We start from the raw sequence: 24655 nt of genomic DNA on the forward strand, positions 1-24655 counted from the left end.
CAGGGTGATCAGGTGACTCCCGGTTCGCTGCACTGGGGGCGGCCGTGACGTCAGGCGCCGGGCTGCTCCTCACTCGCTCTGAGACAGGTGCGGCGAGGCTACTGCGGGCTGGTCCGGGCTCTTCAGGTCCAGACCCGACAGTTATCCAGTCGGTTCGTGGAGAGGAGAGGTGAGGTGTGGCGAACCTGGCCGGACCCAGCTGGGACCAGGGCGGGGATCAGGCGCGGACAGGGCGCGTCCCGGGCTGTGTGCGTACCCGGGCTCCCCGGAGAGCGCCCTGAGAACTGGCGGGCACCCAGGCGGGCCGGTTTCAGGCAGGGGTTCGCGCAGTCCCTGGGGAGGGGCAGGGAGGCAGGGAAACGGCTGCCGCCAGCTGGATCCCTCCTGGCGCCCCGCGGCTACTCTGAGGCTCCTGGTCGCCGCGCCGCGCGTCCCGGCAGTGGACTCACAGGGGCTCCGCGTTGCTGCGGTTCTAGTCTCACGAGGAGTCGGCGGGGCTCGGAGCGGGGCTTGCCACACCCCGGCCCGGGGGACGTCCGCGGGAGGCTTCTGGATTTCCTTGCCTTGAGCTGCCATTTCTGAAGCGCCGCTCTGCGTGTTCCGAGCTGGGCCAGCCGGGGGCAGGGGGCCGGTCGCGAGTCCCGCGGGTGGGAGCGGAGCGGAAGTAACTAGTGACTGGAAGAAACTAGGGGACGCGAAGCCGACCCTCGGAGGCCGGGGTGTTCAGAGAAGGCGTTGCGGGGGAAAGGAATCCCGGCTGCTGTTGAGAGCCGTGGATTGGGATCTGAGCGGACCTGTTGGAGGAAGTGAAATCTGAGCGGGGTCCTGACGGGTGGGAACTAATCTCCCGGTAGCAGTGGAGGTTGCAGGGGGGAGAGAAGGAGGGGAGGACCCCTGGGGAAGGAGCCCATGAGGAAAAACGATTTGGGGACTAACTGGACCGTCTGCTGGGCTGTTTTGGGGGGGAAAAATCTTTGGAGAATTAGGTTAGGGAGGGTTAGGAAAGCACCCTTGAGTGCCCAGCTGAGAGGCACTGTGTGCTGTGGGGAGCCATTGAAACGTTGGCTAGATTGGGGTAGGGGGAACACTGAGGAAGTTGGTGTGAGGGCAATACTGAGGAAGTTGGTGTGACATTCCGGCAGAAAGGTGACAACACTCTTCTCTGATGGGATGCCTCGAACCCTGCTTATGAAATACTTGTAACTGACAAAGGTAGGGGCTCAGGCAGCCAGGTGCCTTCTCCAGCCGTTGTTGGCAGATCTTTAAAAATTTAACAAAAAATAATCGTACATATTTATAGATTTATACAATATGATACATGTAAACTTTGTGGAGTAATCATGTTAGCAGACTTTTTTTTTTTAATTCCTTCTTATGAAAGGACCCACCCAAGGGCAGCTCATTTTCGAGTATCTCATTTGACTGGATTTAATGACTGATTGAGAGCTATGCCCCCCTCAGTATGCAGGGAGGTTATAGCGTCCACAACACTTTGCCCTTCAGAGGTTTCAGAGTGTCTTACAAACACCTCTTATACCTACGGTGAAATCCAAACCCCAAATGACTGGTAAGAGATTTAATAGGGGGAAGTTATTAAAGGAGAACCAGCACTGAAAACATTCATATGGGGCACTGGGTGATCTGAAAGGAGTCCCATACTATTTATTAATTGTAAATCAAAGATCTCTAGTCCTGGCCGGGCGCGGTGGCTCACGCCTGTAATCCCAGCACCTTGGGAGGCCAAAGCAGGCGGATCACGAGGTCAGGAGATCGAGACCATCCTGACTAACACGGTGAAACCCCGTCTCTACTAAAAATACAAAAAATAAGCCGGGCGTGGTGGCGGGCGCCTGTAGTCCCAGCTACACGGGAGGCTGAGGCAGGAGTATGGCGTGAACCCGGGAGGCAGAGCTTGCAGTGAGCCGAGACTGCGCCACTGCACTCCAGCCTGGGCGACAGAGCAAGACTCTGTCTCAAAAAAAAAAAAATTCTGTAGTCCTTTCCTACCAGCTTTGAGTTTCTCAGTGTAAGGCTGCGTGTTAGTTAGCTATTTTGTCTTAATTTCATGAGCAACAGGAAAAATATATTTTGGTTATATGAAAAAGAATGCTTTGGTAATTTATGATTTTTCCCGGTCCTGAAATTTATTGGTGCTATGACCAAAAAAATACACAGCTGTCTATTTTATTTATTTGTTTATTTTTGAGACAGAGTCTTGCTCTGTTGCCCAGGCTGGAGTGCAGTGTTGAGATCTCGGCTCACTGCAACCTTTGCCTCCTGGGTTCAAGAACTGTCTATTTTATATTGAAACTTACCAACGTCTGTTTTCTAGGAGGTAGTGAAATTTATTTTGTATTTCTATGACTCCAGAAAACAGAACTGGACCTCCAGGGATCCTGTACAGTAAAAGGCAGGTTTGAAAATTGTGAAGGAAGGTGGCCGCAGCTGGTTTGTGTGTAAATATAGAAACCAGTGCAGCACTCAAAGGAGGGCAAATCCAGGGTGAGACCTGAGGAAACGAGACTTCCAATCAGATCAGTGAAGTCATTCTCTGTAAAAGAAGCCCCGAAGTGTGTAAAAGGCCAGAGTAGTTTTCTCTCCCTGTGTTCCTGCTGAGTAGTAGAGATTATGATAGTGATTTTTAAGGGGCTTTGCAGGAGCCTGTTAATATTAAGAATCGCTGGAAATCAGATGTCTTGACCACATTAAAAAATTTAGAAAAATAACTATTTTCCAGATCTCTTTGATAATATTTGAGGTGACCAGCTAATTGTGGTTCCTTTGGAAAGAAACAGTCCACCACCCCCTCCTTTCCCAAACAAAATAACTATGTGCTGTCAGGGAAGTTAAGTAGGCCAAAAGTTTTTGGAAATTTTCCGCTTTCATTCACCCCTGCCACCCCCACAAGTTTTCCCATTGGTAGAGAACTTAAGACTTTACTGTCAGGAAAAAAATGTTAGTGTGTTTCCCTAAATACAAGCTATAATAAACAACAGGGCTGGGCTTTAACAGAAACGCTCTTTCTTAAGGGGGACTGGGCTAAGGTGAAAGGCAGGGCTAGGGTACGGGATGGAGCATTTTGAGCCCACCTTTAGTCAACTAAGGCCTTGATCAGGGCACTCCTTTCTTGGCACAGAAACTTTCTTTGACCTTGAATGCGGGTCAGTACCTCCTTACAGAGGTACCAAGGAGAATTAATGAGAGGCTTATATGAAATTTGAGCTCTTCCAAGGCAGAATATTTTACTTCTTGGATGAATGGTATATTTTGAGATGTGATAAAAGTTTTTAAAAAGAGTTTGAAGTTCTAAATTTTTGGGAAAGCCTTATTCGAGGCCTTCCTTTTTTTTTTTTTTTTTTTTTCAGAAACAGGGCTTGCTGTGTTTTCCAGGTTGGTCTATAACTCCTGGGCTCAAGTGATCCTCCCATCTCAACCGTGTGAGTAGCTGGGACTACAGGTGACCATGCCCGGCTATCTAAGGCCTTTTTGCTTGTTTGGTTTTTTAAATTTTTTTGAGACAGAGTCTGGCTTTGTTGCCTGGGCTGGAGTGCAGTGGTGTGATCTCAGCTCACTGCAACCTCTGCCTCCTGGGCTCAAGCCATCCTCCTGCCTCAGTCTCCTGAGTAGCTGGGACTACAGGCCTGCACCACCACACCTAGCTAATTTTTTGTGTTTTTTTGTAGAGTTGGAGCTTTGCCATGTTGCCCAGGCTTACCTCAAACTCCTGGGCTCAAGCGATCTGCCTGCCTCAGCCTCCCAAAGCACTAGGATTATAGGCATGAGCCACCATGCCTGACCTTTTTGCTTGTTTTGTTTTTTTGTTTGTTTTGTTTTGTTTTTCCTGGGGCTTTATGGGCTTGGTTACTAATCAGCCTATAATCAAGATCTGAGGCCCGGTGCGGTAATCCTAGCACTTTGGGAGGCTGAGGCAAGAGGATCGCTTGAGCCCAGGAGTTCAAGACCAGCCTGAACAACACAAGGAGACCCCCCATTGCTACCAAAAAATTTTTAAAAATTAGCTGGGCATGTGGTATGTGCCTGTAATCCTAGCTACTCAGGAGGCTGAGGCAGGAGGATTGCTGGAGCCCAGGAGTTTGAGGCTGCAATGAACTATGGTCACGCCACCACACTCTAGCCTGGAAGACAGAATGAGACCTTGTCGCTTAAAAAAAAAAAAAATGGCTGGGCACAGTGGCCCACACCTGTAATCTCAGCACTTTGAGAGGCCGAGGTGGTTGGATTGCTTGAGGCCAGGAGTTCAAGACCAGCCTGGCCAACATAGTGAAACCCTGTTTCTACTAAAATTACAAAAACTAGCTGGGCGTGGTAGCGTACGCCTGTAATCCCAGCTAAGTCAGGAGGCTGAGGCACAAGAATTGCTTGAACCCAGGAGGCAGAGGTTGCAATGAGCCAAGATCGTGCCACTGCACTCCAGCCTGGGAGACAGAGGGAGGCTCTGTCTCAAAAATAAAAATAAAAATCTGGAAGCCTGAGGCTAACTAAATTCCTGTTTGTATTTCATATATAAATAGTAAAGCTCAGATTGTTCACTCTCTTTTTTTTCTTTCTTTTCTTTTTCTTTTTTTTTTTTTTTTGAGACAGAGTCTTGCTTTGTCTCCCAGGCCGGAGTGCAATGGCATGATCTCAGCTCACTGCAACCTCTGCCTCACAGGTTCAAACGATTCTCCTGCCTCAGCCTCCCAAGTAGCTGGGACTACAGGCGTGCACTACCACACCCGGCTAATTTTTTGTATTTTTAGTAGAGACGGGGTTTCACCATGTTGGCCAGGCTGGTCTTGAACTCCTGACCTCAGGTGATCCATCCACATCAGCCTCCCAAAGTGCTGGGATTACAGATGTGAGTCACCGCACCCAGCCTCACTCTCTTTTTTCTTTTAGTCTCTGTTAAACTGGTCTTGTGTGTGTTTTTTTTTTTTTTTTTTTTTTTTGGAGTGCCTGGAGTAAACCAGTAACACAGAAGGCTGTGGGACTGGCAGCCTTTGACCTAGCATCCTTTTTAACAGCAAGAGTATTATCAGAAAGTGTCACAGCCCTCAAAGGAGTTAGTTATTAAGCCGGTCAGAGATGAAAGGGAGTAATATTGCTCGCTAAATTGGATGAGGAGTGAAATAGTCATCTTTTAAAATTTCCCTCACCTGTGTCAGGCCGCCGGTCCTGTCACTCAATGTAGTAGGATTCAAGTGCTTGCTGATGTGCCCAGGGACACTACGTACTGAACTACAACATCCATCTTTTAGACTTCTGACATTTGTTGGCCAGGTCAAGCTCTCTCTCATGAGGGAAATTCTGACAGAAAAGGCTTTCTGTTTTCTATAGGCTTAGCTGAGTGCCATGTTTCAGGCTTCCAAGCTCCTCACGCTTGGCCAAGGCTACTATTTGGCTTGGCTATAAAATGGGAGTCAGCAATTAAACAGCAGCAGTATAAAGCAAGGGAATTGAACACGAGCTGACCCTCCCACTTTACAACCAAAAAGGTTCACACCACTTTGGGCACTACACAAAGGGATCTTCAAAAGGAAGTGAGCTTGGAATGATTCCTTTGTAGCTTTTAGGAGATGTATGTGGAATATTATTATTGATTTAGGCCTCAAAGCCAGATCTTGGAAACTGGATAGGTCCTCACATCTAAAGCAAAGGAGACAAATTGTTTGAATCCGTTCTCTGTGGGCAGCAAGCTTGTGGTATGACTTTGCCAAAAACAACAGATGATTTATATTTTTCTGAACTCTTTTCATTAAATAGTTTAAGGGAGAATATTGATAGTCATGGTAGGAGGAGGGTTTGATCTACCTGATTTACTCACTGAAGAGTAAATGCCTTATTCAGAGGTGCCTGTCACTAGTTTCCTGATTATTTGTGCTAAAGAATCATTAGCCAGTCTCAAGAGCATTGGCTCAGAAAACATCATAACTGAAAACTATCTAGGCATGCTGCTTATTCAGATAAAAGTAGGGATGGGAAACAGTTAAACTACAAAGACATTTGGGGAGAGGAAGACCTGGGAAATGGTGCTAGACTTCTGCCATGTTAAATGTTTAATGCTGCATGCAGTACTTTACCAGTCAGCTTTCAGTTTCAGAATCTTGGGCAGAATCAGTTGGGGAGAAAGTGTGTGAAGAGAGGGACATTTGTAAGAATGTGCCTATTCCGTGAGCCCTTATTTTTTTTTTATTTTTTTTTTTTTGAGACGGAGTCTCGCTCTGTCGCCCAGGCTGGAGTGCAGTGGCCGGATCTCAGCTCACTGCAAGCTCCGCCTCCCGGGTTCACGCCATTCTCCTGCCTCAGCCTCTGGAGTAGCTGGGACTACAGGCGCCCGCCACCTCGCCCGGCTAGTTTTTTGTATTTTTTGGTAGAGACGGAGTTTCACCATGTTAGCCAGGATGGTCTCGATCTGCTGACCTTGTGATCCGCCCATCTCGGCCTCCCAAAGTGCTGGGATTACAGGCTTGAGCCACCGCGCCCGGCCTCCGTGAGCCCTTATTGTTAAGTCGAATACTTAGTGCTTTCCTGCTGCCACTAACTTCCTGGACACTCCAGATTTTGCCCTTCCGCCTCTTCCCCACTAACAACCTTCCCTCCCCAGCACCACCCTCTCTAAAGCCAGTCTAATCTTTGATTGCAGTTTCTGCACCCTTCTGGCTCTGCTAACTTTGTTGAATTTTTGGTGACCTTTAATGTCTGGTGGTGGCTATGTGAGAAACTAATGAGGAATAATTGTATTTATTTACTGATTATTATTTTGATTTGGAGACAGTCTGCCAGCCTAGAGTGCATGGCATGATCATAGCTCAGTGCAGGCTCAAACTCCTGGGCTCAAACTCCTGGGCTCAAACGATCTTCCCACCTCAGTCTCCTGAGTAGCTAGGACTACAGGCCCGCACCACTAGGCCTGGTTAATTTTTTATTTTTATTTTATAGAGATGGGAGTCTCACTATGTTGCCCAGGCTGGTCTCGAACTCCTGAGCTCAAGCAATACTGCTGCATGAGCTGCTGCACCTGCAAGAGCCACGGGGGCACTGCCACTGCAACATAGCAGGACCCCCGTCTGTATTTTTTGTTATGCTGACTAGGTCTTGCTATGTTGACTAGGCTGTTCTCAAAGTCCTAGCCTGAAGGGATCCTCCTGCCTCAGCTTCCCAAAGTGTGTGACACCACCTTCGGCTAGGTAGTTGTATTTAAAGGGAGGGTCTTGAAAGTGGAAACCCTAGTGTTTTTCACACTTCATTTGTGTTCCTCTACATGATATTTTCGTATCTTTATGTCATCTGTACTGTTGTTTAACATTTTTCTTAAAGTTGACCCATTTTTTAAAACCTTAAAATTTGTTTAAAAGGGAAACAATATCATTGCCTTAAACTGATAACTATTATATGACCTGTCACAAATAGAAGGTATAAACTATTGAAGTTGTTTGTCCATGTTCCCCAAGTTGCACATATCCCACTTGGGGCAATACGGCCTTTACCCAAAGATATGACTCACTAATAGTGAGTTTTTCAGGCAGCAGTAGATGGGTGGTAGGATGGTTTGGATAAGCAGGCCCTCAGAGAGGGCCCCTTCAATCCTGTCTTTCTCCTAAAACTTGTGTAGCTCTATGATACTAGGAAGGCCACAGAATGAGGAATCTAGGAGGTAACAAGAGGTAAATGCAATATGAAACCACTGATGTTTTGATCTGAAGTTTGCCAAAAAGAGGTCTGAGTGGTGGTGAGGCTGGATACTATGTTAAATTCTAGGCCCTCTGCCAGGGGTGTGGCTTCATTGATGCTGTGTTACATTGTTCTTTCTGCGCCAGTGTGCTCTTAGAAAACTCAGATGCTCCTGGGAAACTCAAATGTTTCTTGGGGGGCAGGAGGAATACTATTTTTTTTAAACTAATCAATAACCCAAACTACTTTGAGTTCCTTTCACATATAGAGAACTGTTTGTGGATGTTGCTAATGATAGAAACTGAAGCTATCATCTAGAATTTTTTTTTTCTCCTATCTTCATTGTCTGTAAAGCCTATTCCTTTAAGAATCCTATGAAAATAGAAGAAAGGGGGAGGGTGAGCTGCCCTGGGTTGTATGGTCTCTTAGGGTGCAGCACATGATAGGTACAAGTGATACTTCCTGGTTTGATGTGAAATTCACTGTTGTCCATTAAGAGCCACCCTGCAGTGCTAACTGAGCTGCTGCTCCCTCAGAGGGTCAGGAGAGCGCGCTTTCATGATGGAGCAATGCCGGGCTGGCTTGGTATTTCATCAGGAACCAGGAGCGCTTAGTTAAATTGCCAGCACATTAAGCTGTAGGGGCCTCTTTCTAAACCATCAAGATTCCAACTTTCCCACAAAGCCTAATCTAATGCTCTGGGAGGAGGCAGGCAGAGCCTGTCTTTCAGGGGCCGGGCTGGCGGGGGACCTGGCCTGGGAAGTGGCCTTATCAGGCTTGTTGGGAGGGATGGACCTGTCCCTTTCTAGTGTGTCCTCTCAACTTGGCAGGGGGCAGAGTTTTTCCCTTTTCTCTCTCTCCATGCCCTAACCTCTCCTTTCAATTCCCCAAGTCACTTTCTGTGTTAACAGCTTTCTTTCCTTTTCCTTTCCCTTCTGTTCAATGCTGCCCTCTCTTTTGAGCCTCTCTCTTGCTGGGCCCCATTTTCTCTCCATTCTCACTTTGAGGGTTGACTATTTGAAGTTCCAATTATAATGCTGTCCTATATGTCCCAGTGACTAGATGTAATTCAGAGATCCCTACCCTATATTTCTGAGGAGAAGCCAACCTTCATTTCTCCACTGGCTTTCAGATAGCAGTGTTGGTGGGGTACTGACCAGAGTCCCTGAACTGAGTGGTTGGGTGAGGCTAGATGTGCTCCTCTCCCATATGCAGGTCCCAGAAATGTGGGGAAGGTATTATAATCAGGGTTTGCTGACAATGCCAGGATCCATTAGACAAGGGACTGAGGCTCACCTGTGGGGACCCTTCTATAAGCTGAATGCAGAGGGGAATACTGCATCTAGACAGTCCTCTGGCTTTTGCGGAGGACCATACATGATGACTTTACCTAAAGATGATTAGCAAGGGTTTTAACTTTCATTGTTAAATATAACATATGTATAAAAAAGTATGTATAATATAAATGTACAGTTTAGTCAATAATTGTATTCATTAGTGTAACTGTGTGATCTATTCAGGTTTAGAAACAGAAGTTTATTTTTAAATCCAAATGGGGTAATAGAATGCACTGTGTTGCAATTTGCTTTTTTCCCACCATATTGGTACTTTTTCATATCAGCACAGGTAGTTCTAACTTATTCTTCTGAAGGGTCATATAGCGGCAGTTCCATGGATTGGAAATACCATGGTTTATTTAACCATTCCCATATTGATGAACATTATATTTAATATATATGCATGTGTATAAAGTTGGTTTTTTTTTTTTTTTTTGCATACTGGCTGGCACTAGTATATATCTATAAGATAAATTCCTAAAGGTAGAATTGCTCGTTCAAAGGATAGGGTGTTTTTATTTATTTATTTGGGGTTTTACTTAAAAATATGTCTTTATTGGCCGGGCGCGGTGGCTCAAGCCTGTAATCCCAGCACTTTGGGAGGCCGAGACGGGCGGATCACGAGGTCAGGAGATCGAGACCATCCTGGCTAACACGGTGAAACCCCGTCTCTACTAAAAATACAAAAACTAGCCGGGCGAGGTGGCGGGCGCCTGTAGTCCCAGCTACTCCGGAGGCGGAGGCAGGAGAATGGCGTAAAACCCAGGAGGCGGAGCTTGCAGTGAGCTGAGATCTGGTCACTGCACTCCAGTCCGGGCGACAGAGCGAGACTCCGCCTCAAAAAAAAAAAAAAATATGTCTTTATTAAAAAGTTTATAAGAAAAAAGGATAGACACGCTATAAAAAGAAAGGCTGTTCCCTCTAAACATTAGGGAGGAATGGGACACCAATACCTGGTGGCTAAGGGTAGGTCGTTTTAGTTGTTGATATTTTCAGGTAGTAATGTATTTTTTCCCAGAACTGTTTATAAATGTTATATCTTCCAGAGCACCAAGCCCTGAATCCAACCAGAGGTTCTTTACAGAAAGCTTTATGAAAAAAAGTTTTAGCAGATGATATGTTATCCTCTGTTGAAGGGAACTTCTCTGGATTCCCTCAGAAAGTTTCTAAGTCTGGAAGAATGCTAAAATGTACCTACCAAGTTTAATATTGGAGGAAGACAAGATTGACTGTAGTCATATTTTCTAATAATTCTGAACTATGGATAATCAATGTAGGTATGGTATGACTTTTCAGAATTTGCTGTTCCTAATCTATCAGGACAAGTTGAGAATACTTACATCTTTGTGTTATCTTAATGTTGGGGATAGTGGCTTAAAGCAATTATCTGAATGGCGTTAGCAAACCATGTTACTTAATAGTTTGTAGATTTTTAGCTTCATGTGAACTCAGTTATAAAAGCAGTGTGTGGTTTTTATATCAGATATTTTTTGTGAGAGAGGAAAATAAGATAGTCTCTGAACCTCTTCATCACTCTAGGCCAGGGCCTTCAGAGATAGATGATCCATTGTTAGTTTTTGCCTTCCATGTGCACTTTGATGCCCTTGTTCGGCGAAAGGTCCCGTATCTGAGCTGTGTGTCATTTTGTACTCCATAGAGGGGTTATTCTGAAACCACAGCCAAAATGTTGATATAAAAGATACGTTCTAATACTTATTCATTCATTGACTATATGAGAATAGCTCAGGGCCTGATAAAACTCTGTGACAAACAAGAGATAGTAAATGAGGTAGGGGATGGCCAATAATATTTGGGAGATTGAGGCCAGAATCAGTATTTGGATGGAGTAATACTGCAGGTTGTCTTCCTCCAGTCTGTCCCTAAAAGAAGAGCAGTTTAGGAAATGACAATACCTAGCAAATGTGTTTAAAATGCTGAGCAAGTCGTAAAAAGAAATATGTTGTCTATGTTATGCTAACTATCAGCGGTCTCCTGGTGTTGCACTGTTACTGGGAGCACTGCTACCATCTTTAAAACTATAAATCCCTGCTATTGCTATCCCCCTGGGGCTCCTGTGTTAAAGTGTCCATATCAGCAGCAAGTTCTTCCTAGGAGAAGGCCTACAGTTCTGGAATGCCTATTCTTGTGGCTTTGGTCTTGGGTTTAAGATTTGAGACCATCATTTCTTACCTCTGTTCACTGTACATTCACAAGTATGTGTGGTATGACTCTCCCAATTGGGGAGTCATTTGGGCTTCTACTTGTACTTCAGTTTTAGTAAATTGTATAGCACTTTGAGGTAAATGCCTTCTGGACCTCCCAAAGTAAGTTTTGTCTATTCTGTCAAACTACCTTCACCATATCCTTAGAATTTGGAAAACTTCCAGCATATTCCATCTGATGCAATAGCAGACAAATTGAAATGATAATTTTATTTGTATTAATAGCAGTACTGAAGGAGAGGAGCAAGCCAGCTATAGTTCTTTACCTCTTATCCCCAGCTCTAGACCTGATATGTAGTAGGTACTTAATAAACATCATGAAATAAGTGAATTATTAAGTTTGTCAATAGTAGTCAACAAACAAGCATAAAGTTACATGAATCCTTTTAAAAGAAATAAAGAATAACGATAGAAAAGGAAGATGCAGCAATCCTAGAAGTCTGCTGTTAGCAAGGCTGTTTATGAGCTGACCCATTGGCCTCATCCTATGAAGTGTGCTTCAGGCGTAAAAACCTAGTCAGTTCCTCAAATGTGCTCTGCTTTTTCTCTGAAACATCGCACAGATTGTTGCCTCTGCAGAGTATGAAATTTGGAGTAATACAAATTTCTGTTTATGCTTAGTCATGTGATCATCACTTCTCCTAGAATCTTTCTCTGACTTCCCTGAGTAATTAGTTGTCTCCACTTTGAGCTTACAGTACACTCTGCTTCCTCTGTCTTAGCTTGGTTTTGTAATTGCTGGTGTTATTGTCTGTCTCTGTCATACCCTGAATAGGAACTGTCTCTTGCTTACCGTTATCTCAACAGCCCCTGGAACCCAGTAATACTGGGTAATAGTTGATGCTCCCATAAGTATTTATGGATGAACAAATGGCTGTGTGAATGGAATAAACTAGCACGTCAACGCCAAAATTTGATGAAAACTCTAAACCAGAGATGATACAGCAGCATAAAACTCAGTAATTCTAGGCCAGGCATAGTGGCTCACACCTGTAATCCCAGCACTTTGGGAGGCTGAGGCAGGCGGATCACCTGAGGTCAGGAGTTCAAGACCAGCCTGGCCAACATGGTGAAACCCCATCTCTACTAAAAACACAAAAAATAACCAAAGCATGGTGGTGCACACCTGTAATCCCAGCTGCTCTGGAGGCTGCAAAAGGAGAATCACTTGAACCCGGAAGGCGGAGGTTGTAGTGAGCCGAGATCGCGCCACTGCACTCCAGCCTGGGTGACAAAGTGAAACTCTGTCTCAAAAAATAAAAATAAAAAAAAACAGCTCAGTAATTCTAAAACTATTTTTTGTTTGTTTGTTTGTTTTACCTGAACAAACCACACCCAAAATTATAGATGTGAGAGTCAAGCCGTATTGAGGGCCTTAGAATGTAAAGTGATCTATTTACAAAGGTCTTGTTAAAAAAACAGCTAATGGGGAGTTTAAAAAAAAAAAAAGACACTGAGGTCTCTGGGGTAAGATCTGCTCTCATAGTTTTTGTTTGTTTGTTTTGTTTTGTTTTGTTTTGTTTTTGAGATAAGGTCTTGCACGGTCTCCCAGGCTTGAGTGTCGTGGTATGATCACGGTTCACCTCAGCCTCAATCTCCCAGGCTCAAGTGATTCTCCCACCTCAGCCTCCCCCAAGTAGCTGGGACTACAGATGTACACCACCACACCCAGGTAATTTTCCTATTTTTTGTAGAGACAGGGTCTCACTATGTTGCCCACATTGGTCTCAAACTCCTAGGCTCAAGCAGTCCACCTGCCTTGATCTCCCAAAGTGCCGGGATTACCGGTGTGAACCATGGTGCCTGGCCCTGCTCTCATGTTTTTAAACTTTAATTTTATGAGTTACCAAGAAAGATAAATAGAAGGACATAAGGATAAGCATGGCTTTAGGCTTTGATAATAAGAAGGGTTCCAAGATAGAGAAGTCTGTATGTAACCAAAATAATTTGTTATTTTTACCCCAAGTCTGGTACCCAACCAAGTGACTTTTTGGTTTGAAGCAGAAAGAAAACATTTGAAGACCTTAGAGAACCAAAGTGTCTTGTGGAAAAAAATAAAATAAAATTGCAACTACAAAAATCACCTTAAAAAGCAGTGAAGAGCAGATTTTGAATAGATTGTTAACAAGAAGAAGGTAAGTAATGAGAAGACAAATTGGTATATCAGAAGTGAATAGGAGGTTTAAAGCAGCATTTAAAAAAATATTTGTTAATTTTAACTTTTTTTTTTTTTTAGAGACAGGGTCTTGTTCTGTTGCCGAGACTAGAGTGTAGTGTCATGATCATAGCTCACTGCAGCTCAGACTCCTGGGCTGAAGTGATCCTCCCACCTCACCCTCACAAGCAGCTAGGACTGTGTATACCACCACAGCTTGCTAATTTTTTTGCCGGGGGAGAGGGTTTCACTATGTTACCCTACCCAGGCTAGTCTTGAACTCTTGGTGTCAAGTGATTCCCCTGCCTCTGCCTCCCAAGTCACTGGCATTATAACCATGAGCCACTGAGCCCAGCTAAAGTGGCATTCTAGCTATTAAAAAATGGCAGGCAGAATGGATATGTATCTGAAAGCACTAAGAAAACTTAATCTTTTTTCTGACTGTATAGGTTCTCTTGAAATTTTCAGAAATACAGATGAATATAAGTAACAAAAATTGCCCACAATTCCAGCACCCAAGGAAAACCACAATAAATATTTTTTTCTAGCAAAATATCTGTCTGCTGTTACTGTACAACTTACAATAAAGTTTGAAAATCTTAATGTACAACTCAATACGTTCATATGTATTCATGTAAACATGACTCAGTTCCAGATACAGAACGTTTCCATCATTCCTGAAGGTTCCCTTGTATCTTCTCCTCAGTATTCATAGATTTATTTTGGTATCTTTCTTTTCAGTATCCACAGATTTGTTTTGGCTCTTCTTGTACCTCATATAAATGGAACAGAATGATATGGTTTGGATATTTGTCCTCTCCAGATCTCATGTTGGGATGTGATCCTCAATTTTGGAGGTGGGTTGGTGGGAGGTGTTTGGGTCATGGGGGTGTATCCTTCATGAATGGCTTGGTGTCCTCTTTATGCTAATGAGTGAGTTCTCACTCTATTAGTCAAGTGAGATCTGGTTGTTTAAAAGAGTCTGGGACCTCCCTCCACCCTCATCATGTGATGTGCCTGCTTCACCCTTTGTCTTCCACCATGACTGTAAGCTACCTGAGAGCCTCACCAGAAACAGATGTGAGCACTATGCTTCTTGTACAGTCAGCAGAACTATGAGCCAAAATAAACCTCTTTTATTTATAAATTACCCAGCCTCAGATAGTCCTTTATAGCAACACAAAACAGACTAAGTAGAGTATTATTGAAGTCTGTTGAGTCTGTCTTCTTTTGCTCACCCATTGTGTCTGGGATTCATCCATGTTGTTTCACGTAATAATAGTTCTTTTATTTATTGTTTTGGGGTCACTTTCTACTGCATAAATATATAATTATCTGTTCTACTGTTGATGAACATTTGGATAGCTTTCTGTTTGGGACTATTATAAATAAAGCTGCTTTGAACATTCTTGTGTAAGTCTTTTGGTGGACTTACACATTTGTTTCACTTCTATATATATATATCTAAGAATAGAGCTTCTGGGTCATAACATAAATACTGCAAAAGTCATGAATATTTGGTATATTTTCTTCCAAAAGCTTGATTGGTTTAACTTTTGTATAAGTCTGTGATATGCTGTGATTTTTTTTCTGTGATATATTGTGGATTTTTTTATGTATGAGCATGGAGATCAAGGGTCATTTCTCCCAACACAAGGATATCCAATTAATCCAGCACTATTTATTGGAAAGACTACCTTTTCTTTTCTGAATTACAGTGGTGCCTGTCTGTTAAATTAGAAGACTGTACTGTATGGCTGTGTTTTAGGACTCTTTATTCTGCTCTATTGATCTGTTTTTCATATTTATTTTAAAGAAAGTTGAGACATGCTGAATATATAGCTTTTAAATTTTTCTTACACAGTATTACATCATACTTCAAAAGCATAAATTTAAAACAACTGCAAAAAAAAAAAAACCCTTGGTTTTTTCTTGGGCATTTTCTTTCCTTGGACATTTAGGTTGTTTTTTTCCTACCTCTGTTTTGTTTTGATCTATTTTTTATGTTGGAGGCCTTCCTCCAATGTCTGATAATCTTTGTCCATTCATTTATGTATGAGGCAGTAAATAGTCCATTAGAAGTTCAGTGTGCATAGGCTTTACTGTGGAGTAATTGGCGAGTCATTTCTTTGGTGTCCCCCCAATTATTAGTATCTGTCATTTCTTTTTCCATTGGGACTGTTAAGTTTTCCAGAGGAAAATTTTCCACTTTACTGTCTGCAGAGTTAGTGCCAGTCTGTCTAGCAGGTGTCTTGTAATTTAAAAAATAACAACATTGAAAAATATTTTTTTTTTTCTCCATCTCTACTTTGATAAGGTCTTATCTTCATTGACCACTTTCCCAAAGAATAGTTTCTGCCCTTCTCATTGTGTGGTTGAATGACTGCCAATCCTGTGACTCTGAGTATGTCTTGAATGAGATCGTGGGATAGCAGTGTTCAGTGCAGTCTATTAATGGATCTTGACTGTAGCACTCTTTTGAGCTGTCCCTTTTAGAGCTCTGATTTGTCTTTAATGCTACAGTTTACACTGTTTGCATTTGATCTGTAGTGAAACACTTCACTAGAGTAGGGTTTATATTTTACCTGACCAAATTTATAAGGGAAAGCAGTCTTGTTACAAAGTTCAGTATCATATCTTAAATTTAAAGCTCTTTTGTGTTTTGCTTATGTAAAGTGGTTTGTACTATACTGTGTCAGTGTTAGGTAATCTTTTTTGCTTTGCTTTGCTTCTTTACCAGCTTGGGAACAATAGATTCCCACTGGATGAAGTCCTGTTTTTCAAATGCCAGGTCTAGGATCTCTCATCCAGCACAGATGCTCTTTCTGTGACTTTTGCTGTTCTCTCACTAGGATTTTTTTCTTGTTTAGAGGAAACTGAAAATAGATCCAGATTTTTATTCTTCCAAGATGACTGTCTATATTGGGAACAAAGGGAAAAAGTGTATGTGTGGAAGGAGGTCATGGTAGCTGGAGCACCTTTGTGGTTTATCCTTTGTATAAATGCCTCTGTGAATAACTCATGGGATTTTTCCCTTCTAGACCTTACATTTTTTTTTCCTCAGGCAGATGGAGAAAGATACATACCAAAAATGAGAGAGAAACATGATGAGGGGGTAAGTGGGGAGGACACATACACTTGGAAGAGAGCTTTGAGGTTCTCAGGGAGAGAACTGCACAGGATAGTGCAAACAGATGGATCAAGATAAGTCATGAAACATTGAGGTCTGAAGTTGTAGTAGTTCTGCACTCTGTTCTTTTTTCTCCTCACTGCCCATTGTTTTTAGATGAACAATGTCTTCAAAGAAATACAGGTCCAGACTTTGCTAGAGTGAGAATGATCTACATGATCTTGTTGAACTGATTACGTTAAACTGCAGTTTTAATGAAGTTAGGTTACACACACTGAATTTCAGGACAGAAGTAGTTATGATAACTGTATTGTACTTGTGTGATTTAAAAATAAATAATGGAATGGCCATATGGTGATTGATGAGACTGATTTCTGTGTTAACCAGGGCTCACTAGGCTTTCTACAGCCTTCCTGGTAGGAGAGAGGAAAAAAATGCATTTGCTTTTATCCAAATTCATATGATAATTGTAGTGTTAATCACCATGAGCCTTTGCATTAGGGTTCCTAGGTCAGGGTGTGTTGCCAGTTGCAGACAGAGAGCAGAAAAGGAAAAGAACTCTACTTTTTTTCTGAGTCCTTTTCAGGCCCTGGAAAAAGAAGGTGGTGTCAAAAATGGGAGACAATACAGATATGGTTGAAATAGAGACCCTCAAGCTATTTGATCCCATAACATAGAGTTTCAATTTATAATCACACTCCTTCAAATGACACTCTCTCCATCAGCACCTCTTTGTACTAGGTTTAAGCCCCTACTGCTACCCAGCCGTCTGTTTACCACGTTTTCTAAAAATCATTGTCCTTATGTTTGTTTCAACCAGTTGCCCAAGGGTAGGGTTTGAGGCATATTGAGCTCTATACCTCACTACTTAGTCCAGTGTCAAGAAAGCACTTAATAAATGTATATTTGTGAATGTTACCCAGAAGGGTTCATTACCTTACCTTACCATCGGTTTCCAGGACTGGAAGTTCTGTAGAGGTAGTTTAGGTTAGGCCAGGCTTTAGTCTTTGATTTATGAGTTGTTATAAAGTCATCCAGAATGCCATTTCTTCCCTTTTTTCTGCTCTGCCTTTCTGAGTGGCCCACTTAATCTTAAAGCTGGCTCCTTCTCAGGGCTGCAGATTTGCTGTCAGTAATTTTGTAGGCCTTATCTTTCCTAGACTTTGTGTATACCTTTGTACAGGGGAAGGGAAGGTTTGGTGGGAGTGTGTTAAAAGAGTCCAAGCTTTTTACTGATTGAACCACTTCAGAACCAGTCCCAGTGGCCAGGGAGTGCCATTTGCATCTGGAGTAAGTCCTGAATTCCTTGAATCAATCATGATGAAAAAGTGGAGAGAGTGACCCCGATTGGCTTAGATAGACTGGGTTCACCCTGGAGCTGGATGGTATGAGCTTTCCCTGAAGCACATGAACTACAGGAAGAATGGGCAGAGATCTACCTGGAAACCTGACTACTGTTAGGAGGGGAGAATATGGATGTTGTGTGGGCAACCAGCAAAGTCCACTGCAACTATAATCCAGATTTTCTAGGGAACCTAGACTATTTATGACTATTCTGTCCTTTATATAATACAGTCACTTAGGAATTTATTGATTGCCTATTATGGAAAATAATTAATAGTGAAATTATTACATTTTGAATCTGAGACTCTTCCCTACTATTTGGTTGGGGATAGAAGACACCCAAATAGGTAAAAAGTTAACTATTGATGTAAGATATGGGTAACAGTACAAGGCAGCAGTATGACAGATGATATCATGTTGTTTAAGTGAGTCATTCATAGAGTTTATACTTTGCATTCCCCAGTAATTGTTTGTTTGTTTGTTTTTGAGACAGAGTCTCGCTTTGTTGCCCAGGCTGGAGTGCAGTGGCGCGATCTCAGCTCATTGCAACCTCTACCTCCCGAGTTCAAGTGATTCTCCTGCCTCAGCCTCCTGAGTAGCTAGGACTACAGGCACGTGCCACCATGCCCGGCTAATTTTTTGTATTTTTAGTAGAGATGGGGTTTCACCATGTTAGCCAGGATGGTCTCAATCTCAACATGATCCACCCACCTCAGCCTCCCAAAGTGCTAGGATTACAGGTGTGAGCCACCACACCTGGCCATTTGTTTGTTTTTAATCTGAAAGTCACCATGCCAGGCACTGTGGAGCTTAAAGAGATAACAGAAACAAGATGCTGGCCCTGAGAACTTCAAGCCCAATCAAGAGAATGATTAACAGGCTTGGGGGCTGGGAAGCATGGCTTCCCTCACAGAAGCAAACCACGGAGGACAGGGTCCTATAAACACAAATAAGTGTTCGTGGTGAGCCCCCCAGAGTCTCAGGGGCCTGGATGGGCAGAGGAGACGCTTGGCATTCTCTATAGACAGCGCTGTCCAACTGTTCAGAGCAGCAGGTCTGGGGAGAACAACCAGATCACCCCAATCCCCAGAGCAGTGGTGATGGTTACAAACTTTGGTTGGTCATTGCTGCCGGTGCTGCTTGTTAGAAGTCCCCACTGTGGCCCAACCCTGTTGATTGGAGGGCTTCTAGTAGTGGATCAGCATCCACTGATGTGACTTATAGTTAGTGCTGTTAGAACACTTTCTTAAAGCTCTCCAATCACATTTATGGACATTTCAGAGGATTTAAAAAACAAAATATCTTGTTATTCATTTAACACATTTATTTAGGGACTGCCTTGTACCAGGTACTGTGCAGTGCTCTAGGGACATGGTGGTGATCTAAAACTTACTTGATGTCTACTGTCACAGCCTACAGTCTAGTGGAGGAAATAGACAAAAAGCAAATAAATATATAAAATAATTGCCAATTATAGTGATGGTGAGAAGGAAACAAAATGAGCAGAGCTAGAGATTTGCACAAGGCTTGATATAGCTTGAAGGTATTTTGTAAATGATCTTATGGGTTAGAATTTTATTCCTGATGATTTCTACAGTTAAATGCAAATAATTTTCATTCTTTTTGTCTCTTAGGTGCACTTTACAGGTCCCCGATGAACCAAGGGAACCCTCCACCATATCCGGGCCCTGGTCCAACGGCCCCATACCCACCTTATCCGCCACAACCAATGGGTCCAGGACCTATGGGGGGACCCTACCCACCTCCTCAAGGGTACCCCTACCAAGGATACCCACAGTACGGCTGGCAGGGTGGACCTCAGGAGCCTCCTAAAACCACAGGTGTGTGTCTCTGAATATGTGGGTGTATAGTCCTGTGTCACCAAAGGAAATGTTTGCATGTTTTCTTTGGCAGAGAAGAAACTCTTTCCAGCCTTTGCAACTTGTGCTTGATGTCCCCAAAGCTTGATGATGGCTTAGGGTGGATTCTCACTCCTGAAAAGAGGCCCAAGTCAGCTCTGCCTACTACATTCACACTTCTTGTCCCCTCTGGGGCTGATGACTTCCTGGCCAACGTGTTTTCTGAGGGCCACCCTTTAGAGCACTTGGGGGTAGGGAGGGAATTAGCAGTTGGGTCTTTGCTCTGCAGCAAGCTTTGTATTTTAGGTTTAGTAATTAGCCTTTTGAGTTTTATTTTATCTGTCAGCTTGTTGACCCTCAAGTCATCCTCTTGCCCCTGCTACTAGGTTTTTTTTTTTTTCTTACTAAATGTTTTCATAATTCTATTTAACCTTCCAGTTGAGTTTTCAGGAGGCTCTTGAGTCCTTCTTGTGTGCTATAAAACAGTGTTACTCAAAGTTCAGTCTGTAGACAAATGCCAGTCAATGAACAGTGAATAGTTACGGACTATATCATATGTACAGAAAGTGAGAGTAAACATTCAGAAACTTTTAGAGCAATTTGGTGTTGCTGTGACATCCAAGCATGTAATCTTGCATTTTACAGAAAGTATCAGTCTATGGAGGATTAAAAATAAAACATCTGAGGAGCACTGTGCTAGATGTCTTGGTCACTATTTTATAGCCCTTTGGTTGTCAGAATAGCTGCTCTCTTAATAGCCCTCTTAGCTTTTTTTTGTTTTTTCTTTTTTTGAGATGGACTCTTGCTCTGTTGCCCAGGCTAGAGTGCAGTGGTGCGATCTTGGCTCACTGCAAGCTCCACCTCCCGAGTTCACACCATTCTCCTGCGTCAGCCTCCCGAGTAACTGGGACTACAGGCACCTGCCACCACGCCTGGCTAATTTTTTGTATTTTTAGTAGAGACGGGGTTTCTCTGTGTTAGCCAGGATGGTCTCAATCTCCTGACATCATGATCTGCCTGCTTCGGCCTCCCAAAGTGTTGGGATTACAGGCGTGAGCCACTGTGCCCAGCCCCTTTCAGCTTTTTAAGATAACTGATTTTTTTGTTTTGTTTTGTTTTGTTTTGTTTTTGAGATGGAGTCTTGCTCTGTCACCAGGCTGGAGTGCAGTGGCGCAATCTCCGCTCACTGCAACCTCCGCCTCCTGGGTTCAAGCGATTCTCCTACCTCAGCCTCCCGAGTAGCTGGGACTACAGGCATTCACCACCACGCCCAGCTAATTTTTGTATTTTTAGTAGAGATGGGGTTTCACTATGTTGGCTAGGATGGTCCCCATCTCTTGACCTCATTATCCACCCCTCTTGGCCTCCCAAAGTGCTGGGATTACAGGCATGAGCCACCGTACCTGACCAAGATAGTTAATTCTTAAAAAGTGCTTATTATGGCCAGGAACGGTGGCTCATGCCTGTAATCCCAGTACTTTGGGAGGCTAAGGCGGGCAGATCACCTGAGGTCAGTTCAAGACCAGCCTGGCCAGCATGGCAAAACCTCGTCTCTACTAAAAATACAAAAACTAGCCAGGCATGGTGGTATGCGTCTGTAGTCCCAGCTACTCAGGAGGCTGAGGCAGGAGAATGGCTTGAACCTGGGAGGCAGAGGTTGCTGTGAGCTGAGGTTACACCATCCACTCTAGCCTGGTGATAGAGTGAGACTCCATCTCAAAAAACAAAAAGTGCTTATTGTATGTCACATGGTCTCCTAAGTGCTTTATATACATTAACATTTAATCCTTGCAACAACCCTATGAAGTTATTCCCATTTTATAGTGATGTAATAGAGGTACAAAGTTAGAGTAATGACTTGCCCAAGGTCACCTAGCTACAAGGGGCACTTTCCAGATTAGAATACTGATAGCTTGGCCTCAAAATCTGTACTTATTTTTTTTTGAGACGGAGTCTCACTCTGTCACCCGGGCTGGAGTGCAGTGGCCGGATCTCAGCTCACTGCAAGCTCCGCCTCCCGGGTTCACGCCATTCTCCTGCCTCAGCCTCCCGAGTAGCTGGGACTACAGGCGCCCGCCACCACGCCCGGCTAGTTTTTTTGTATTTTTTAGTAGAGACAGGGTTTCACCGTGTCAGCCAGGATGGTCTCGATCTCCTGACCTCGTGATCCGCCTGTCTCGGCCTCCCAAAGTGCTGGGGTTACAGGCTTGAGCCACCGTGCCTGGCCAAAATCTGTACTTATAATTTATTGTTGTACTGTTGTTCCTCCCTGCCTTTTCTGAGCTGACTCACATTCATCAGAATTTAGTGCCTTATGCCTCCTCTGAGAGATTTTCCTGCCATTTAGTTCTTTACTAATCAAAAGTAATAACAGAATTGCTGGTTAGTTTTATTCTAGGACTTGATGATTCTCTAGAATAAGAATTTTACATTCATGGAAAAGATTATGCTTTTATAGTGGCAAAGCTTATACTCTGTTAAGATTGAATAGAATATTTGAATACCTTTAAATAATTTAATTTATCTGGAAGGAAACTTTTGCAATCCAAAATTGTGTTCTGTTGTAACAGTTTTTATAATGCATGCTCGGAAGAGGGCAGGAAGTATAACCAGTGTAATCAGAGTAGTTGGTATTCAGGCCTGTGACATCAGAGAAACATTTTCTGAAAATAAACCTCAGCTTCTGGGTTTTCTGCTTCAAAATAAGATAACCCTGTGATGAATAAAAGAAAGCATAAAAGACGACATAGGGTATGATTCCATTTATGTGAAATTCAAAAACAGACAAAAAGTATGTATGATGCCAGAGATCAAAATAATGGTTACTCCTGGCTGTGGAGTTGGGAAACTAGGGTGGGACTGGTTATTCATTGGGATGGGAACAAAGGAACTTTCTGGGGTGTTAGGAATATTCTGTATCTTAATCTTGATGTAAACATTCTTCAAGATAGATAGTTATGACTTGTGTACTTTGCTATACATTATATGTCAGCAGAGAAAGATAGCCCAGCATTTGAGTTATCTGGTAGACTCAGCCCAGTGCCTGCCTGGTGTTAGTTCTTTCACCTATAGCCCTCATGGTCTTCCTGTCCATTTCTAGGCCAATATTGTTTATACTGACTCTCTAACTAGCATTTGATGAGTTTAGAACTTTATTGAGTTTGTTTAGAATAAGTGCTTCCTAGGTTCAGTGGACTTTGTCCACTGTTCATGCAGAAAATACAGATTTGGTTATCTTTCTTACCTTTCATATAATTTAAGTATTGATGTCAGCTTTTTTGATGAAAAATAATTTCTTAATTCTTTTTAGGGTTAAAAGCCTCTTTAGTTCAGTGTTACCAATCATGATTGATTTCACAAATGCAGTTGAAAGCTGTTTAATATCCTTCGCTACGGATATACCCAGGAATTTATTTCTCTGTCGTTAGCTTGTGAATTGTTAACTGCCCAGATCCTTTCTGCACCAAAACATAGCAGGTAGTGCTAAGTGGTCAAATTTTGTCACCTGGGGTCCATGTTCTGTAAATGGGACTCTTGGAAGGATATAGCCTCACTGAGGGATGAACCCTTTAGGGACCCATTTCATTCCTTGCTCTGGTATTGCTTGTGGGATTCCCAGTCAGAATTATGTGTTATCATGCTGTGTATATGAGCTCTATATGGAAATTTAAGCTTTTTCTTTCCAGTTGAATGATTTTAGATTTATCTACTACTGTAGATACTTTCTCTCTCCACTCAAGTTCAAGTGTGTAGCATATTATGTTAATAGATACATAGGTAGAAATGGTTTATTTTTCAAAGGAAGGAGGATCTCCTTTATCCTTAATTGGTGTCTGGTAATTAGTTAGGGCTTAATAAAGGTGTGATGAATGGATGAGCAGGGTTGGGTAAATGGCTAACCTAAGCAGAACCTTCCTTGGTCATCTGTTTATGATTCAGAATTCATGTGTCAGAGATTGTAGCAAGAAAACCCAATTTTGTTTTTTTAAGAAGCCAACCTCTTGGAAGCCATGTGATTGAAAGCAGCAAGTGCTTGTGGGAATAAGGCCTCCCAGAAGAGCATACCTGCAGATTATGTCAAGGATCTCCTGGGTGGTTTTTAAGAATAACAACTAGTATTTGTTGAGCACCATGCTGGTGTTAGCTTTATGTAATCTTCACAACAACCCCATAGTATCAGTCCCATGTTATAGAAGTGGAATCTGAGACTCAGAAAGGTTGTGTTTCAGTTATCTGTTGCATAACATATCACCCCCAACTCACTGGCTTAAAACAACAATGATTTATTATTTCTCATGATTCTCTGAGTTGGCTGGGAGGCTCTTCTTGCTTCGTGTGATCTTTCGTGGGGTAATTCATGTTACTTAATTCAGCTGTCAGCCTGGCTGGGTATAAGCTATCCAAGATGACCTCACTCACACGACTAGGGTCTTGGTTTACCTCCACGAGGCCTCTCTCTGCACATAGTCTGTCATCATTGGGTGGTCTAGCTTAAGCTGCTTTACATGGCAGCTAGCTTCCAACAGAGTGAAAGTGGAAGCTGCCAGGATTTTGGGCTAGGCCCAGAACTCACATAGTATCACTTACCCCTTATTCTAGTGTTCAAAATGAGTCTCAAGGCCAGCCACTTTCAACAGGAGGGGGAACAGATATCACCTCCCTCCTCCTCCTCTTTTTTTGGTATATTTGAGATATAATTCATGTACCATACAATTTACCCATTTAAAGTTGTACAATCCGATGGTTTTTGGTATATCAACAGAATTTTTCAACCATCATCACTATCATAATTCCAGAACATTTTCTTTTATTATTATTATTATACTTTAAGTTCTAGGATACATGTGCAGAACATGCAGTTTTGTTACATAGGTATACATGTGCCATGGTGGTTTGCTGCACCTGTCATCTACATTAGGTATTTCTCCTAATGCTAT

At 42.9% G+C, this 24655-nt stretch overlaps 1 protein-coding gene across 3 annotated transcripts in view; it reads left to right on the forward strand.

The window, feature by feature from the left end:
* CYSTM1 (cysteine-rich transmembrane module containing 1) overlaps nucleotides 1-24655 on the forward strand; it is a 71481-nt gene continuing 46826 nt past the window's right edge. For 2 of the 3 annotated variants that reach the window (XM_011935342.1, XM_011935344.1), the window contains exons 1-2: nucleotides 1-169; nucleotides 19494-19700. In XM_011935342.1, the coding sequence (XP_011790732.1) occupies nucleotides 19514-19700 (187 nt within the window). In that variant the 5' untranslated portion in view covers nucleotides 1-169; nucleotides 19494-19513. The remainder of the gene's footprint in view (nucleotides 170-19493; nucleotides 19701-24655) is intronic. The other variant, XM_011935343.1, reaches the window with a different exon arrangement.

The sequence above is a fragment of the Colobus angolensis genome, unplaced genomic scaffold (assembly GCF_000951035.1).
Source record: "Colobus angolensis palliatus isolate OR3802 unplaced genomic scaffold, Cang.pa_1.0 Scaffold142, whole genome shotgun sequence".
Taxonomy (NCBI): domain Eukaryota; kingdom Metazoa; phylum Chordata; class Mammalia; order Primates; family Cercopithecidae; genus Colobus; species Colobus angolensis.